The sequence below is a fragment of the Gorilla gorilla genome, chromosome 1 (assembly GCF_029281585.2).
Source record: "Gorilla gorilla gorilla isolate KB3781 chromosome 1, NHGRI_mGorGor1-v2.1_pri, whole genome shotgun sequence".
Classification (NCBI taxonomy): domain Eukaryota; kingdom Metazoa; phylum Chordata; class Mammalia; order Primates; family Hominidae; genus Gorilla; species Gorilla gorilla.
This window is the reverse complement of record NC_073224.2, coordinates 149,252,501-149,270,323: the sequence shown is the minus strand read 5'-3', so window position 1 is coordinate 149,270,323 and position 17,823 is coordinate 149,252,501. Positions and strand designations below refer to the sequence as shown.

At 50.6% G+C, this 17,823-nt stretch overlaps 1 protein-coding gene across 1 annotated transcript; it reads right to left on the bottom strand.

Moving 5' to 3' along the window:
- Positions 1 to 3,685: 3,685 nt before the first annotated feature.
- Positions 3,686 to 10,088, bottom strand: BARHL2 (BarH like homeobox 2). The gene is made up of 3 exons (XM_031005741.3): positions 8,725 to 10,088; positions 6,681 to 6,906; positions 3,686 to 4,776 (listed from the first exon to the last, which is right to left on the bottom strand). Exons 1-3 carry the CDS (start codon positions 9,353 to 9,355, stop codon positions 4,464 to 4,466), a joined length of 1,170 nt encoding a protein of 389 aa, XP_030861601.2. The 5' UTR covers positions 9,356 to 10,088; the 3' UTR covers positions 3,686 to 4,463.
- Positions 10,089 to 17,823: the final 7,735 nt, after the last annotated feature.

Here is a 17,823-nt window from a genome sequence, read left to right as displayed (position 1 = left end):
GGGGATAAGGTAAGAAGTCAGGGCACTCGGCACTGGACCCTTATGATAAGAGGCCCTAACTCCAGAAAAAGACACAAATGTTAGCAAAGAAGCCTGGAGATGACTAAAAAGTGGGACTGGGCAAAGACCTAGTGGGAGACTTAAGGAGCTTGGGGATACTGTTCCAGAGTCCATAGGAGTAATCCCTGGAGAGGCCCCCACTCACTCATCTGCGCACACCGCTCTCTAGTCAACAGCCAGGGTACAGAGCAAGCCCGAATTCCCTCACCAAAGATTCAGAGATGCAAAAGAAACATCATTTCCCTCCAAGGCTTGACCCCGCCCCTGAGCATGTCCACCAGTGGTGAAAAGTCTCATTCTTTCCAAGCATGTTGACTTCAAGCTTGGTTTTTTCAAAAACCAGGCAGCTCTCTTCCAGTATATTTTTGTAACCACGTGGCTTAACAAGAACTAAAGTTTCCCTAGCCCTGGGGAGAGCTTTTCCAAATATTTTTAGAAAGTTAAAAATATAACAAAACAAACTACTCACAAGCCACTTGTTTAAAGAGGGGAGGTGGGATCCGACAGACTCCTGGGGAAGGGCTGCCTAGGCAGGAGTCAGATAGCAGGGAGGGAGGAGGAGGGAGAGTAAGCAGTTTTATTTGCAAGGGAGGAAATCAACTGTCTAATTTGCCATCGTGTGGGCTTTCATTTTAAGGGGTGGAGCAAAATTAAACGGATACAGGGTGGTAGGTATCTTTGCTGGAGGCATGGAGCCAAGAAGCAATCACTACTTTGCAACTCATTGAAAAATCACTAGTTTGGGCTAGAACAGCTGGCTGCTAGCCGGGGAGTTAACTTCTTCCTTCACACTCACTACAGATTTGTGTAGGTTTGCTGGGGTCCCTGAGCTGATCTTGGTGTTGGCAAATCTAAGAGGCCTTCATAGGTCTTTAAACGTCTCTCCGAAATAACTTTGTATTACTGTTTCTGTAGGAAGCAAAGATTGCCACTGAAAATCCCTGTTTTTCTAGCCTCTGACTTAATCAAAGGAGCAATCTAAATGGAGTCCAGCCACCGAGTGCCCTTCAGACACCAGCTGAAGGTAGGAAAAAAGAAAAAGAGTACAGCTCCCAGGGACAGCTGTCCTCTGCTTCTCTGTAACTCCAGATTTCCCATGAGAATAGGCCTCTGCCTGTTACCTTGTTCCTTGCTTCTCAGAAAACCTGGGGTTGCACTCTTCACCTCCTAGCCAACCCCCTAATTTAGTTGAGCAGGCACAGAAGGAAAGAAGGACCCTTTGTGAAGAAAAAAATTGAGTTTGCATTTGACTTTTAAGTAGGTGACTTTTGAATACTAGGGCACCTGCTGAGGTGCCCTTTGCAGTACTGCTGCAGAAAAAGAAGGAAAGAAAAGAAAGAAAGAAGGAAAGAAAGAAAGAAAGAGAGAGAGAGAAAGGAAAATAAAAGAAAAAAAGAAAGGAAGGAGAGAAGGGAGGGAGGGAGGAAGGAAGGAAGGAAAGAAGGAAGGAAGGAAGGAAGGAACCAGGCACCCACCCAACTTTCTTTCTGGGACAATATCCCCCACCCCACAACATCCAATCTGCCAACTTGTATGCAACAGCAGGTAACCAAACAAATTTAGAAAGGACATTGACACATTCAGCTGCATGATTTAGGGGGTGAAAGAAAACATGACTTTGAAGAAACTTGGATTTGGGGAGGACCCTAATGGATCCTGAGTAATTGCTAGCAGCAGAGCAATATGAGATTAATTAAGAGATCTTGGTCTCTGTAGGCACAGTGCTTCCCCCTGCATTGTCCACCTCAGGAGTCCAAGTTCAGCCTTGAGTGTAAAGCGGCAGTGGGCAGACTTCCCGGCCCACCCTCCTGCAGGTGGCTGGGGACTGCTGGCAGCAAATGGGTGCTCTGGCCTTATTTGGATTTGTAGTTTGTGTGTTTTTCATACCTGGATCTGAGTTAATTCTTTGTAAAGATTCTTTGTATGCATAAACTCTGTGGCCTCTCAAATCCCTCCTTGTGCCTAGAGTTGACCAGCCCCAGTTTCAGTGCAAACAGAAGCTATAGCACCCTCAAACCTTGGAGAGTGCCTTTTTAGGCCTAGGCAGACCACTTTTAAACTGTTTCAACTTGATCAAAAAACCCAACTGCAAGATGAAACAAGGAGGGTCTGCTAAGTGCCTAGGTATTGGACGTCCTAACTGGACACAGCGGCACCCAATTTCCAGCCAAGCCCAGCTATCTGAGTTTGTCTCAGCTAAGCAGGCAGAAAATGAGAAGGGCCAGTCCAGACCCTTTTGTTAGAATCAAACAAGACCAAGACCAAGTTTAAAGCAAATTGATGAGCTGGAGAGAAATCTGCAAACCACTTCCTAATTAGCCAAGGTCTGATCAAGGTGCCCCCAGGCAATTTCCACCTGGATTTCACTTTTCTTCCCTCCTTCTTTCCCACCCCTCCTAAATATACATTCCCACATCACTTCACATTTTTTAAAACATTTTTAACTACACTAAGGTTCAACCATCAGAGAAAGTTGGAGGCCAGGTCCAGATGTATTTTAGCTGCTTGTATTACCCCTTTGTCAATGTACTAGGGCAGGAGTGAGGATAGAAATGTGAGGATGCCCAGATAGGAGGTCTGACTCTGGCTACTCAGGAAGTGACCCGGGGGCTGGAGAGGTGTAGGAGCAACCTGGGAACTGTATGCTCCACTAAGTGGCTCCTTCATACAGTCCTGAGCACTGAGCCTGGTGGGGAGCCAGCCTGGCAGGGGATGAGGGGTGGTGCTTATGATTGACTTAGGCCAGGGTGCTACAAACATTTACTTACACACACACACTCACACACACTCCTAAAGCAGGCAGCGGGCCTCCTCCACACTCTGGGCAGGGTCTCCTATTTTGCAGTCCCAGCTGTCCCAGGGGTGCAGATAAAAGGCTTGGCAGCCAGTCTCAGCCTGAGTTCACCGTTGCAAAGCAGCTCCAGGCATCGCAGCACAACGAACTCACTAGGACAAGCGGCTCCGCATGGGGCTGGGGGCTGGGGGCTGGACGCCCGCCGCCAGGGACTGAGAAGGCAACAATCAAAGCCGCCACAAGGGTTTGTTAGCTGGCCCTCTCCAAGTCCCCCGGGGGCGTCCTAATTGCTCGTCCCACAGCCTCCCGCTCACAGGCTGTCCGACCGCGCGGGCGCCCAGCCGCAGGCTGCAGAACAGCTGCGAGGCTCGAGGAGCGGCCGCCTGCCGCCCAGCCCCTGCCGGCGTTGTCATCGCTGCCCAGCGCTTGGGACCCTCGCTGCCCCAGGAAGACTCCTAGAAGGAGGAGGAGGGGAGGACAGAGGGATCACCACACTGGTGAAGCTGGGGCCTCTATGCAGGTCAGGACGGCAGCAAAGTTGGCCGCCGACTTAGCCAGCACCCGCAGCCTACAAGTACAGATTTTCTCCCACAGCCTCCTGGGTTGCTTTGAAACCATCCACTTCAAAAGAAAGGAACTCATACATATCAAATAATGGTTCGGAAGAGGCCAGCACGAAAAATGGAGCTGCTTTTATACAAGCCAACCCAACCTCTTTATGGATTTTGTAAATTCCTAATATTTCAGAAGAAATTTGTTGTTCTAAACCAAGTCAGCACTTCATCATAGTACATTCTGCTTTAGTAAAATCAGCTCCCTTGGATTTCATCACTTGTTAAAAAAAGATAAACTTTATTTTTGTAATTTTCAATCACAAAAAAATCTATATTTTTGTCTAAGCATTTATTTTACTGAATCGAAAAGACATGAAAAGAAAAATCATGTTTTTACTAACGTATATAAGTGACTCTTTTTGGACAACATATAATAAATATGATATATCACTTATCACTCAGTCTTTCAAATGTACATTTTTTTCATATTATGGAGCATGCCACTTTTCCAAAAGAAAAAAGGTCATGAGAAATCAGTGCAAAGTTCTCAGTTACCCTCCTCTTTTCTCTGGGGCAGACAGAATGTCCTCAGCAACACCCTTTGCCTCAGCACTTGAGGCTGGCTGTCCATCTATAGTTCACTCTGCCTGTGCGGTTTCCGCTCCGTGCCCTTCTTTCTTCCCTCCTTAGCCCTCCCCCCTCCCTCCCTCCTGCTTGTCCCTAAAGTCATTTTTGAAAAAGAATTTGAGGTTTTGTTTTTGTTGATGTTTTCACTTACTGGTTGCACTCTGTGTGGGGTCAGCATTTTCGCCAGTCACACTGCTGTGGGGGAGCTTTCCAGCCCTGTTTCTAGGGGTGGGGAGATGGAGAGCAGAGGGCTGGCTCCTCTTTGGGGGTCCCCTGCCCACTGGTAAGCAGCTTCCTCTCTTACTCCTCTGCCTTCCAGAGTTGGCTGCAAGGGAGGCCTAGTGGCCCGGAGCAGGGAGAGGACGGGCAGCAGTCCGGGTTGGGCAGGGATATGGGGAAGGGATTGCAGTGCCTTCGCTGCAATGTTTTCACCGGGGGTGTGGGGTGCCCGGGATGGGGCTGGACAATGGATTAAGGGCTGGCTGTCCCCCAGGCCCTAGGCCGTGGATGAGCACGCGGGGCACCAGGGGCCGCTGCAGCTGGGGATGCGGTGCTGGAGGAGTCCGGTACATGCTGCTGTACATGGCAGCGGCAGCCGCCGCCGCCGTAGTGCTGTCCATGCTGCCCAGCAGGCTTGGGTGATAGAAATAAGGCGATGGAAACATCCTCTGCAGCGCCGAGTAGTTCCCTGCCTCGGCCAGCAACTCCAGGCCCACTGCTGTCTGCCGCTTCCACTTGGTCCTGAAAGAAAGCGGGTGTGCAGGCACCCAGCAGCTGTGGGCATGGTCCACGCACCAAGACTCGGCCCCTTCTCTGGCCCCTTCCTGCCTCCTCCTTCATTCTCCCTGGGTGGCAGGAAGACTCAGAGACCTCTTCAAACTGGCAATGCACCACATCTCCTGCCCCAGCCTTGCTCCCAGAAAGACCCAAACCCAAAGCCAGTTTTGTGAATTACACCTTCAGTGGCTGAGACCCTCACAAATGAAATCCTACAGGCCTTGCTTCCTTTTCCTAAACCTCTGCTCTGCTGTTGCCCCCCTTGTAGTTTGGCTACTTCTGGAAACTTGCCTTAGGGCCAAAGGAGACTTCCACAAGCAGTCACTTTCCTCCTTCCTTAGTTCCCCTTCCACATCCCCCCACTCCCAACAATCCCAAAGAGTCTGCTCTCAGCCCCTCTTCCTTCCCCGCCAGGCTGTGAGAGAAGAAACCGTAAACAAAGGGATGCAGAGACTCCTAAGCCAGGGACCCCAGCCCCTCTCAGTCCCCAGGGCTGGGAGACATATTTCTCTCATAAGCCTGACAGGACCTTACAGTGGGCAGGGGGCTTAAGGGGAGGATGGCAACAAGGTCTCAAAATGGAATTCATTTGAGGGAGGGTTCTCCCAAGGGCAAAGTACCTCCTGGCCATTCTGAGGGGGGGAAATGCATTTCAAGGTATTTCCTCCTCAGAGATAAAGTAACAATTAAAACCTGTGATCAGCTTTTCTCAGTCTCCTCCCTCCCCCGCTGCACACCCTGCTAGGAAGAAGAGAGCAGGCGTTTGCTCAAATACCTTATGAAGGAACGCAGGGCTGGTGGGCCATCCATACCCGGCAGCTCCAGCCAAATTAATAAACATGTCGCCCATTTTAAATTGGCTACAAATGACACTAATGTTTTCCGACAGAATTAGGGTGGCTGAAACTGTATGTAATGAGACAGAAAATTATGGTAAAGATGACAACTGGATGGGCATTTCCAACCGCACTTATGGACGATTAGAACACAAACGGGAGAAAAGGAGGGGGAGAGAAAATCGAGACAAGGAGATGAGTGCCAGGCTTGAAAACACAGCAAAACCTCTGCCTCAGATTGCCCAGGTTCCACTCTACACTTCGTGGCCCTGCGAGCACTGGCAGTCACTTTTGCTTTCTTAATTTCCCTTCTAGAGAAGGAGCAGTGCCAGGCAGGCTCTGCAGCACTCTAGCTCCATGTTGAGACAGCAGAGGCAGCCAGTATAGGGGACAGACCCACACTCCTTCCTTCTCCCTGTCCGGATGCTTGGCCAGCCGCCGATTCTCCAGCCTGCAGCTGCTAAACCTACTCTAACCCAGCTGGGCTCTCCTAGTCTCTGCAGCTACACTGACCAAGGCTTGGATCCTGCTTCTCCCAGCCACCTCACAGGCCAAAGCAAGGACATTTACGCCGAGGCTGGTGGGACAGCTCTGTGGAGATAGCAATAGCTGGGCCGGGCCGTGTTGTTGGCTACAAACCTTTGGAACCAGCCTGGGGTGGGCCCAAGGGGTGCACCGCGCAGGCTCTCTGGACCTAAGTGTCAGCTGCACAGATGTCTCAATTTGAGAAGGTGTGGCTTCACTGATTTGGGGATGAAGTGGGGGGAATTCCAGCGGCTCGGGTTTCAGAGGAAAAGTAGCACCTGTTAAAGCACATAGAAGTGCAAAATTGCCCAAATTCTAGCTGCCCTTTGGTCTCTCTCACCTTGGCGGTGTGGCTCATCCCTGCCTCATCCTTAAAGCACCCAAGTGCCCACTCCAGGGTCACTCTCAGTCCTTAGAGTCTCTGGAGGCCAGGAGGGAAGAAAATTGGTATAATGATCATGACTTAAATGGCCAGACACCTTTGCTCCCGCAAACTGCCTCCCTTACCTGCGGTTCTGGTACCAGGTCTTGACTTGGGTGTCAGTGAGGTTGAGCGCTGCAGCCAGGTCCATGCGATCCTGCACGCTCAGGTACTTCTGCCGCTCAAAGCTACGCTCCAGTTGATTGAGCTGGTGGTCGGAAAAAGCTGTCCTTGCTTTTCGAGGCTTCTTGGCTCTCACAGGGGGACTCTCACGGCTACTCGTAATCTCCCGGTCTCCTTCCTCCTTTGTCCCTACCATAGAAACCCAGCCACAGTGGTAAGTTAGCCTGGAATAGGGAAGGACTGAGTGTCCTCCTGGCATACACTTCCACATTCCCAAGCCAACTACTGGCCTCGGGGGACTACACTCTGCCACCCCTAGAACACACACACACTCAGGCCTTAGCCTGAGTGTGGAGGAAGAGGATTGTTTTCAGACTGGAGAGTATGGGACCTTGTTTAGAGGTTCTAAAAGGGGTCTAAAAGGGTGTCTGATCTTCACATGGTTGGAAGTTAAAAAGTAAAAATTTTTTTAAATAAAACTTTTGAAAAGGGTTATTTTGTTATTGTTTCCTTGATTGAGTGAGATGCTGTCCCTTTTCTTTATTGTTTTCAGTATGACTTTGTTTCACTGATTTGGTGATTTTTCAAAGGGTCCCTCTACTCTTTTTTTTTTTTTATTTTTTTTGAGGAGGCAGCATCTTTTTCATTTTACTTTTTTCTCTTTTCTGAAAGTTATAGGTGTTTGTTTTACTTTTTCAGATGCACTTGGGAAATGTTGGAATCAAGCTTTCTGAAGCCACCTGCATCAGGTCTTTTAAAGCTTCACAAAGAATATGTCACCCAGACACCGAGTTGAGCTCAAAATCACTGAGCCCATCCAGGTGACAGCATGGAGATTTCCGGATTCTATTTGTCAACTTTGGTTTTTTACTGAAATGCTGGGAAATCGATATGTCAATCCCTCCCTGTTTGTACCCGTTTGTGCAGTGCTCCTTGATCTTCCCTGCAGGAAGAACAATAATCTCTCTAATTGACCCACTGGGGAGGTTGGTGCACAAAAAATCGCCAGACCAGACTGTACATCTGTTTTGGACACTATTAATGCTATAATAGTAAAATGAGGAGCCAACATCCTACCTTCCAGTCAGTACATTTCTTTACCAGAAAAACAAGGATCAATAATAATAAACAATGTGTCTGTAAAGGAAGAAAAAGCTCTGGTATGTTAAAACTTTTGCCATGCAAAGACTACCACATTTACTTATGAAATTGTCTGAGGAGAAAATGGGAAAAGGGAGTTGAAGGACAATTTCCATTGTCATCTTATTTTTTTTTAACAAAAAAGAGATTAATCCAATTTCATAAGATTTTATTTTTATAAATACTACCTCCTAAGTACTTGTAAGGGGCCAAAAATCTTTGTAGGATACAGATACTCAGTTGAGGCCATAGGGTAAGAAGGGTGCTTTTAAGAAACTGATTACAAATTTTTACGGGCTTCCCTATACTAACCACAATCTAATTTTTTTAAAGTTGCTCTGTTCATGAACTCAGAAATTTTTCCTCCATTAAAACCGATAATTCCTGTGATGATGTTAAGAAAATAAAGTGGGGGGGGGGGGTGAAATCACTTGTACTAAAGAATAAACGCCAGGTTGTGATCACACCCACGCTAGCTAAGTGCTTTATCTCTCCCACCTCCCCCCATTCCCATTCCCAAAGTCTAGGCTAGAAAAACCCCAAGTCCATCCCTTTTATCAACGAAAAGTATTTCCTGTCGGATGCCCTTCGCCGCCCCTCAACCCCCAGTAGATTAAAATTAAATAAAACAAAGGAAGGAGCTGGATGGCCGTGAAGGTTGTGGGGTAGAACAATAAACAGAACTTCGAAGAGCCCCCACATCGCACGCCCAGGCCTCCCTTCAGCTTGCAGTCTTTTGACCGTCGCCCAGTCGCCCGAGAAGCTCCTGGAATCATTCCCCAGCAAAGATCTGCTGAAGGCTGAAGGGGAGATTGGGAACCAGGAGGACAAGCTAGACGGCCGAGAGCGCCGGGTGGCGGGACTCACCGTGGCATTTGATGTCGCTCTGGGAATCCTCCCGCTTGTCGAGTTTGGTTTTGCTGTCCTCCTGCTCGAGCTTTGGCCTGAAGCTCTCGTGCACTGCGTTGCTCTCCTGCTTCGGGGTGTGGTGGGGAGAGGATACGCTGGTGCTGTAGGGTGCACATGCCGCCAGAGGTTTGCTGTCGCCCAAGATGTCCTTGATTAAAAAAGAAGACGTGGAAGTCCTGGGGGCCGAGGCGGCCGAGCCCAGCTGCTGGGCGGGCGGCGGCGGCGGCGGCTGCTGGGCGGGCGGCGGCGGCGGCTGCTGTTGGGGCGAAGGCTGCAAACTTTGCGTCGGGGCCGCGGCCGGCGGTGGCGGCTGCTGGCTGTGGTGGAGGTGGTGATGATGCTGGGTCGCGTCTGCTACCAGATGCGGCTCCGGGGGCTCCATGGTGACTGAGATAGGAGAAGAAGGCGCCGTCCCTACGGTATCAATCTCCGAACAGGGAGATGGGGTGGCCTGACTCCTAAAATCCGCGGTCCTGGCCTCACCGAGAGGGCGGAAATCTCCATTCATCATGCCTGGGCTGCCTGAACTGGCACTGGACAAAATCGTGTCTATTCCAAAACTCGACCCGCTGGCCCCTTCCATTGTCATTTCTACATGAGGTCCACGCTACTCCGCCGTTCAGCAGCCGCCCCGAACCAGCGAAGAAAGCTATCGATCGTAAAACAAAATAAACACCAAACAATGTTGCCGCCGCTTAAAAAAAAAAAAAAAAAGTGGGGCGGGGAGAGAAGGAAGGGTAATTGGGAAGTGGCAATCTGTGGATACTTTCGACACAACTTTTTTTCTCTTATGCAAAAAGTAGGGGTGGAAAGAAAAAAGATGCGGGGGGCGGGGGGAGTTAAAAAAATTTCTGAGAAAGCTCGGAACTTGCGCTCCAGGAACGACTGCGCACGTGGCGCGGCGGTGGCGGCGCGGAGGACCCAGGCGAAGGCGAAGGCGCAGGCGGCGGGAAGCTACGCCAAAGCCGCCGCCGCCGCCGCTGCCGCCGCTGCCGGGGTCTGCCCACAGCCTGGCACCGGGCGGCAGCGGTGGCGGCGGCGGACGCGGCAGGTGCAGCGACCGCGAAGCCCGGGCGGCCGCGCGCCCTCAGAACTCCTCCGCGGCTCCCGAGGTGGCAGCCGCGCGCCACTCGGCAGCCCCGTAGCCGAGTTTCTGAACTTTCTTGGAAAGTTGCGGGGCAGACACGGCCGCAGCGGCTGCGGCAACCCGAGGAGGAGGAGGAAGAGGAGGACGACGAGAAGGAGCAGGCACAGAAGGAGGAAGCGGCGGAGACGCGATGCCGGGCGACTCCGGCCGCTGCCGGGCGCGTTCGCTTGTAATCCGGCTGCTCGCGGGCGGCGCCGACCCCCTCCCGTGACGTCACGGCCACTATCGCCGCTCCCCGCGACGCGCCGCGCCGGGCCCGCGCCCCCGCCACCGAGGCCGCGCGTCCGGCCTCGCGCCCCTATTGGCCGCGCCCGCGCGAGCGAGGGACGCCGACGTGCCGGGAGCCAATAGGCGCAGCGCTCGCGAGCCTGTCAGCGGACTCGGCTCGGACTCCGCTGCTCTTTTGAGAACCCGCACATCCCTGAGCCCGCAGCCCTGAGCCGAACTCCGAGTCCGGTGGTCCCGGTGTCCACAATCACGAGTGCGAGGCAAAGGGAGAGGGGGGAAGAGATCAGAGGGAGACCAGAGAAAGGGAACCAAAGGGGAGAAAGAAAAAAAAAAGTAGCAAGGATTTGCCCGTTTTCTTAAGTCAGAAGAGAGAGAGAAGAGGACGGGAAGGGACTTACCTTTAGGCTCCAGCGCGGCGGCCCTCTCAGCCTCCCCAGACGCGCGCGGGAATAGTCCGAAGACATTAAGAGCGGAGGAAGGAGATCCCTGAAGGAATCCACAGAAAAGTGTGTCACTTCAGGCGCCGGAGCCTTGCATAAGCAGGCGGGTCGGCTCTGGGCTCTGATTTCTCGCCCAACGAACCCAGGCGCTCGGGCTCGGCCCGGCGGGGGGCGGATCCCTGAGAGGGACACAGCCGGGTCCGCGTCCACCAGGCACTCTCGGGGAGGACGAGGCCTGAGGCTCCAAGCTGGGGAGCCAGCCTGGTCTCCAGTGAGAGCCCGTGCTGGAAAAAATGCCTGGCCAGACGCTTTCTCCCGAACGGGGGAGCTAATGCCTGAGGCGTTCTCTGGTGGCGAGGGCAGCCACGGTTCACTGCGGTGTCGGGCGGGCGCGGGGCTCAGGACCCATAGCGGCTGGTCTGCAGCCCGCGCCCCTGCCGCGCCCCGCGGCAGTCCGTCCACCTCTGTCCCCCGGCCCCTTTCGGCGAGCGCTCGTTTGGAAAGGAAACAGTCACTGCGGATCCACTTGGGACCCGGAGCATGACTGTAACGCCTCGCTGGAGTGTATCGACTTGCATTATTTTCTCTAGGACGTCTCCAACCTGTCTCTTGTTGAATGTCAGAGTAATGGGAAGTGCCAGTGACAAGACGGCGTATTACTCCTGATTAAGTGCCGTGTCAACCTAATTAGCAGAGTAATTATAAGGTGCTAATGAATGATTCAAAGTTCTTTGAGTTACATTTTACTCCAAATTACCATTTTAAGAACCCTATGAATCTGCGAGGCGGGCATCGCTTCCGTGGCTAGGTCTGGAATGATGTTCGAGTGGCCTTTAATATCTCCAAAGGCTGGGCCGAAATCTGGAGTTTAGTTGCAGTTCTGGAGGTCACTTTCTGGGCCACAGCTTTTATCTGTTGAGGACGAAGGGAGGGGTGTCAGGGAGGCAAATGACCTCCTGGGACAAGCTCTTGCCTTTCGGTCGGAACTGCTTCTGTGTGAACCCTGGGTCCGGAAGGGGGTAGCTGGGCGACTCATCCTGCCTGCGTTTTCCTAGGGAAATCGGTGTGTTTGACCCAGAAAAAAAACACACACACACACAAAAACAGCACTACTTGGAGGGTGGGTTGAGCTGTTTCTCATCGTCTCAGTGGCATTTTTCCTAGGACTGTTCCGAGAGAACAGCGGGGATTGAAGGGACGGAGGCAAGGAGATGCACAATCCGGGCAGCTCTCGCTCTTCTCGGAAGGCGAAGGGAGTTTGGCGGAGAAGACGGGGTTGGTGAGCCGAGGCGGGGACTCCGGACGTGCTCCATCCCGGCAGGGGCCGACAGTGGCCAGAGGGGTGCGGGAAGGCCCTCGGGAACGGGTGACTGGGCCCCGCCGGGTGGGGTCGGGCCACTCTAGGCTGGAGCGGGGTTGGATCAAACGCCTTTGGCGCGGGAACTGAGTGCTGGCCCGGGAGACCCTCCGGAGAGCTCGCGGGCTCGGCCTCGGCCTCGGCCTTCGGCCGCGGTTACCGAACCACAGACGGTAGACTTGTAGAGGTGGCTTATCCGAGGCCGCAGGGCCCGGCGCTGCACAGCTTCGCAGCCTAAATATCCTGCGCCTCTGTCACAGTTGACCGCTGTGGGGAGGACAGGAAGGGCTCTAGGGCTGCCCGAGACTGCAGGCGGACCCTACCTACTCTACCCTCTTCAAATATCGATTAGGGTTCTTCCCATTCCAACATCATCATCCACCAACTTCCCGAATATGGTGCGTTTTCTCCTAGCCCTGGGGGGTTCCAGCTCGAACTCCCCTCACTGCATATTCAGGGTGGGAAGTGGGGAGGGGGAGAAAACAAATTTAAAATCCAGAACTGACGGCACTGCACAAATCAATTATTCTCGACCTTGATAAATAATTCATTTAAGCCTGTTTTTGTTTTGTTCCGACGCCTAAAATGACTCAAGAGCTCAAAAGGCTGATCGCACAGCTTGTGTTGGGCGGTTCGACAGGGTTTTTTTGCTTGGAATAATTCACAGCATTGGCAGGGGAGACGATGGAGATATGACCCTACAAAAAAAATGAAATCTATAAAGAAAAGGAGAGAGAAAAGTGGAAGTGTTGGGGGCAGGGGAGAGCGTGTTTTGTGACAACTCTAAAGCGAAGCAAAACGGAACCCAGTAGGCCCCACTTTGTGAATGTCTCAGATCATATTTTCTTAAGAAAAGGTTAATATCATAGAAGAGTTCTCTGGGTGGGTGTTAGATCAGCTTCCAGGAGCAATAATGGTAAGGGGAAAACACGACCTTGACTTTTATCAAGACTGTTATGTTAGTAGTGGCCTGAAGATTCACAAAATGGACTTGAAGACCAAATTGCAAACTTAATGAAAAATTTTTTTTCAGAGCTGGAGTTTTGTTTAACTTTTCTCAGTTCTTTTTTCTCCAGACACATTCCTCTCTCGCATTTTTTTTCTGAAAGTATATAATGTATACATCCAAGAAGTCATGCATTTTCTGGCAAACATAATTCACTTTTCATTTTTGAAAATCACAATTCAGAAACACAATAGGGTGCAGATATATCATATTTCTAAACGAAAGAAAATGCTTTAACTGGATTTAATCTTAGATTTTCCCACTGGATTTAAAATACAAATAAATAGAGTCTCTAAACTGACATGAGTTTAAATATTAAACTCATTCACTCTCAGGCCCTCATTTCCTTAGAAGAAGGAGAAGGGGAAGAGAAAAAAAGAAACTTGTGTAATTTTTGGAAGATTTTGGAATTTTGGCCTAGAAAGCAGTTATTGCCAACTGTGGGTAACAGAGAACAAACTTTTCCTTCCCGGCTCTGAAGGACACATCACTGCCGATCAGCATCAAAGATGCTCCTTTCCCATCTCAGAGAATGATTCAAACACTTCAATATTTAACAAATTTTGTTCCTAGATAAACTCTCTATGATCCACTTTCACCATCTAGATTTAGTATTTGAGATTGTGTTTAAACTAGAGCATTCAGTTTTTTAAAAATGAAACTTAACTTTGAAGAAATTCACTCACACATTACGATGAACGTGGAGCTGGTGTTTCTTCCTATCATATTTAATTTTGAACGTTTCTAAGGGTCCACATGATGACAATGCCAAGTAAGGGGAATGAGGTGCAAAGACGCTTCCCTCCACTGGGCGGCGCCAAGAGCTCCGAACCGAGGGAGCTGCTATTGTTTCTTTCTATAAAAGATGCAAGATACACAAATGAGCTCTCCACCTTCCAAGGCTGGCTCCCTGACGATTGTCTGACCTCTCGCCATTTCAAAGCTACAGAAACGTCGGAAGTTTCCTTTCTTTTTTGTTTTTTCAATTTATCAATATCTTTTCAACTACTTAAGAATTTGATACATATTTGCTTAGAAAAAATAATACATTAAAGAGAAATATCCTGGCAGCTCTGCTGACCAAAAAGAAAACAGAGAGAGAAAGATATGAAAAGAACATAACTGAGTCCCTTAAATAGACTGAAACTGGGAGAGTGGAGTTGGGAGCAGATGGAGAAAGATAAAATGAAAGAAAAAAATAAGGTAACTGAAAAGTATGTTAACAGGAAGAAGTTAAAGTGATAACCTGTGTAATTACTAATTGTTCTAGGGGAATGAAAGTTTTGAGAGATAGTTCTTATATCATAATACAATTTGCAAGAGCTATAAGCTTCACCAAATTTTAAAGATGAGCAGTTTGGAAGGAACCTAGTGAAGTTGGCTCTCCTTGGGAGTTAGATGTGTGTTGTACAGAGGCAAACCACAGGAAGGTAAGCAGAAATGTAGAGGACAGAACGCTGGAGAAGAAAGTTTTCATCTCATTTTACCACTTTATGTGTTCGTGGGCAAGGCACTTAACCTTTTAATTACCAAATTCCTCCTCCACTAAAGAGGAGACTAGTTCTTGATTAGAACAGGGTGAGTGTAATGACCAAATAAGACATTCTATGTAAAAGCTCTTTACAAAATGTAAAGCAGCATTTGCTAAATACTATACACAAAAGTGGCAATGATCTCTAGCATAAGCAACACCCAGTAGCTATATTTGTTTTCACTTCTTCCTTCCCTCATTCATTTTGTTCATTCAGTCAATCAATAAACATTATTGAATGTTCATTCTATGCCAGGCGCTTGAGACTGGGACACCAACTCACCTCAGGTTTGACAAGAACTTGTGCTGGAAAACTGTCATAAATACAATGATACAAATTAGAACCTGCTACAGTGGGAGTGAGAAAGAGAGTGGGGAGTCTTACATTGGGACAAGTTGGGGGAACAGTAAAGCTTTCTAAAGGAAATGAAGTGTGTGTTCAGTCATGAGTGCATCTCAAGCAGTGGGATGTAGAGGGATTTCTAAGGTAGCTGAGGGTAATAATGGTGCAAAAATGTCCATGAATTGTCCAAAATTTTAATCTCCTGACTGTAGGGCTGGGCTGCAACCTGTAGACATATGTTGGCTCTGGGGGGTCTCTTCTGGATCCAGCAGGAAGAGACAAAATACTCTTTGACACTTTGGAGGGAAAAGGAACTAACTGCACATGTTTACAGGCCTGGGCAGCAGCATATACAGCCGGTTACACAGTCTTAGATTTGATCCCAAGAGGTGATCCAGTCCCCTCAAGGACTGTATCCTCTTTTCCCCACCCGCACTCTTGCTTCCTTTCTTCTTTCTAGATTTTCAAACGTGGACGGTTTGGTGACCTTAGCAGGCCCAGAAAGAGGGCTCCTCCAATTCAGGTGTGGAGATTGGGAAGGTGACAAGGTGAAGGCAATTGAAGGAAGAGCCGAGGGGGACATGGGGAAGGATTTTGTTTCACCCCTCCTAAGCTGAACCATTGTCCATTGAAGGCCGGCTCCTGGAGAAATTAAAGGGTCCCTGTGTGACACAGCCATGTCATACATAAACAGAACTCTGAAGCCTATCAACTCCTGAGGCTAAGTAAGAGGGAATGTAGGGGCCAAGGCAGAAGAGAAACCAAAGCCTCAGAGCGCTGAGCAAAGATGCCAATCAGAGAAAGAGAAATTCATTTGCGATGTTAATTAACAAGCGGCTAATTAAAACGGCACTTTGAGTGCTAATCAATCGCCTTATTAAGTTACAGCCATCACTGGAACAAATTGAAAGCTCCCCGCCCCGTTTTCTGCCTTTGGTGCAGGCGGGGCCGCGTTCCCAGATACCGTGAGATGCCTTGGGGCGCGGAGGTTGGGCGCAGCCACGGTCAGCTTTCTCAGTCTCTCCCAGGTCTACAGAATACGCCACTGGACAAGTGCCTAAGCAGCGACTTCTGGTCCAGACACACAGCCCGGGGAGTAAGTAGTTGCGTCGAAGAACAACTCATTCAGCAGCAGCTAACACCGACGTTTCCTCCTAGAAAGAGCTCCCGCAAAGCGGGGGGATGTGACCTGCGGGCCCCCAGCAGGGGTAGGAGGCAGTTCAGCCCGAGAGGGGGCGCTCTAGGGCCTGGATCCTGCATCCCTATTTCCTGGAACACACCCAACGCCTCATTCTGAAAACCCTGCTTAGGCCCTGGCCCTGGTGCCGCTCACCAACCAGGAAAGAGCTGGACCTGCCTTCAGGCAGCAAGAACAGGACTGCCAGCCTCCTGTGGCTCTGTCTCCCGAGGATCCATGAGAAGGGGATGGGGGTGCAAGAAGGGAAGAGTGAGGTGGTGTGCTGGGCGTCGGGGACGAGGACGCACGCCAGCCAAGACGTGCCTCCCACCCAGCCCACGCGCGCTTCCCCACCCCCCTGGCCCTCCAAAATAGGTAAGAGAATTAAGATTTCGAATCCCTATTTTGAGGAGCCTTCCGCATTTCCTAATTGTTAAATTCCTGCTTTTCACCAAATTCCCGGGGGAGAAACATTTGGCAATAAGAAGGGACTGTGAATTTAAATGCTAATTGAGTGGGTCCTTCTTCCTCAACTCCACCTGCCTGGCAGCCTCTGTTGAAACCAAACACACTCGGAGCGCCCAGTGCAACATTCTTGGGGTGCCGAGTAGAAGCGCAGTAAAGAGAGACCCTAGCGGACTCCTGTCTGGTTTGCTTTTTACCGCCTCTTACAGAGAAAAAGAGAATGCCATTGGAAGAAGGTCTTTTGCGTGGTAGGCGATGTGTGGGTGGGGGACTTGTGGCATGGCCCAGGGTGTTGTTTCTGTGCCTGCGATGACACACGTATGTCTTGAGCTGTGGGCTCGCCTTCCTGGAGGTCGCCACCCGACCGCATCTGCTGGTGGGTCTGAGCGTGCTTGGGGTGTCCCAGGAGAACTGAGAGAACGGCTCCCACGTGCAAAGTTCAAAAGCATTAATATTTTCATCATATTATCATTATTCAATATAATAATATTTGTTCGGTTAGCGGCACTAATTAGGCCACATTAAAACCGTAGTGTGTCCCTAATGGTGCGTAATGTGCTCACACTCACATTTTTCTCTCTGAGGATGGGCGGCTGCTGGCTGGTAGGGGAGGAGAGACAGGCAAGCGGCGGGCTGGATTAGGGCGTGACGCCCCCCACCACGCACACAAACACACACAGCCCACTGGATGTCTGCCGGGTGGGAGCCGCAGTCTCCGTGCGGTCGATGGGGCCCTCCACTGCGCACTCGGCCCTGCGCCGAGCACCCTGCAGCCTCCTCCCGCGACACGGCGCTTTGAACTAGGCGGATTGATTTTGCTTCCCTTCCCCCTTTTGTGTGTGTGTGCGTTCAAGTGGTTAGGTTTTTAAGATTTGGGAGGGCTGGTGTGAAAGAATTAAAATACTCTTAACTGGAGCCCCTCCGCCGAGAACTGGAGGTCCCGCCTCCTAGTTCGGCGTTTTCAGGACCCTCTTCCCAAAGGGAATTTCTTTCAGAAATTCCAGGGTGGGCTTGTAAAAGACGCTTCCGCAGAGCAGGTCCCGTCAGGGTCTTTTTCCTGTCCCTCGTGCCAGCGGTCGGCCCGGGCGCCCCGCAGACCTCGGCGAGGTAGATGTTAAGCTCGGAGAGTGCCCCTCCCGCAGGCGCCGTGGCGAGATCACTCTGAATATGTAACATATTTGTAACGTGCGCCGAGGTGTGATGTGTGTGCTGAAATAGGGGGATGGGGGAATTCGAAGCCGGATTGGGAAGGGTGGCGGGAGGGGGGAGGCGCACAGAACTCACAATGTACTTCGCAATCTAACAATCTGAACATTCATTTATTAAAAGCTGCTGCGTGACATTTACACTGAGCCACCAGCCT

Coding starts and splice junctions, on each gene's coding strand:
- BARHL2 (XM_031005741.3), bottom strand. CDS start 9,355: ATGACAATGGAAGGGGCCAGCGGGTCGAGTTTTGGAATAGACACGATT. Junction 6,907..8,724: donor GAGCGACATCAAATGCCACG/GTGAGTCCCGCC, acceptor TTTCTATGGTAG/GGACAAAGGAGGAAGGAGAC. Junction 4,777..6,680: donor ACCTGGTACCAGAACCGCAG/GTAAGGGAGGCA, acceptor GCTTTCTTTCAG/GACCAAGTGGAAGCGGCAGA.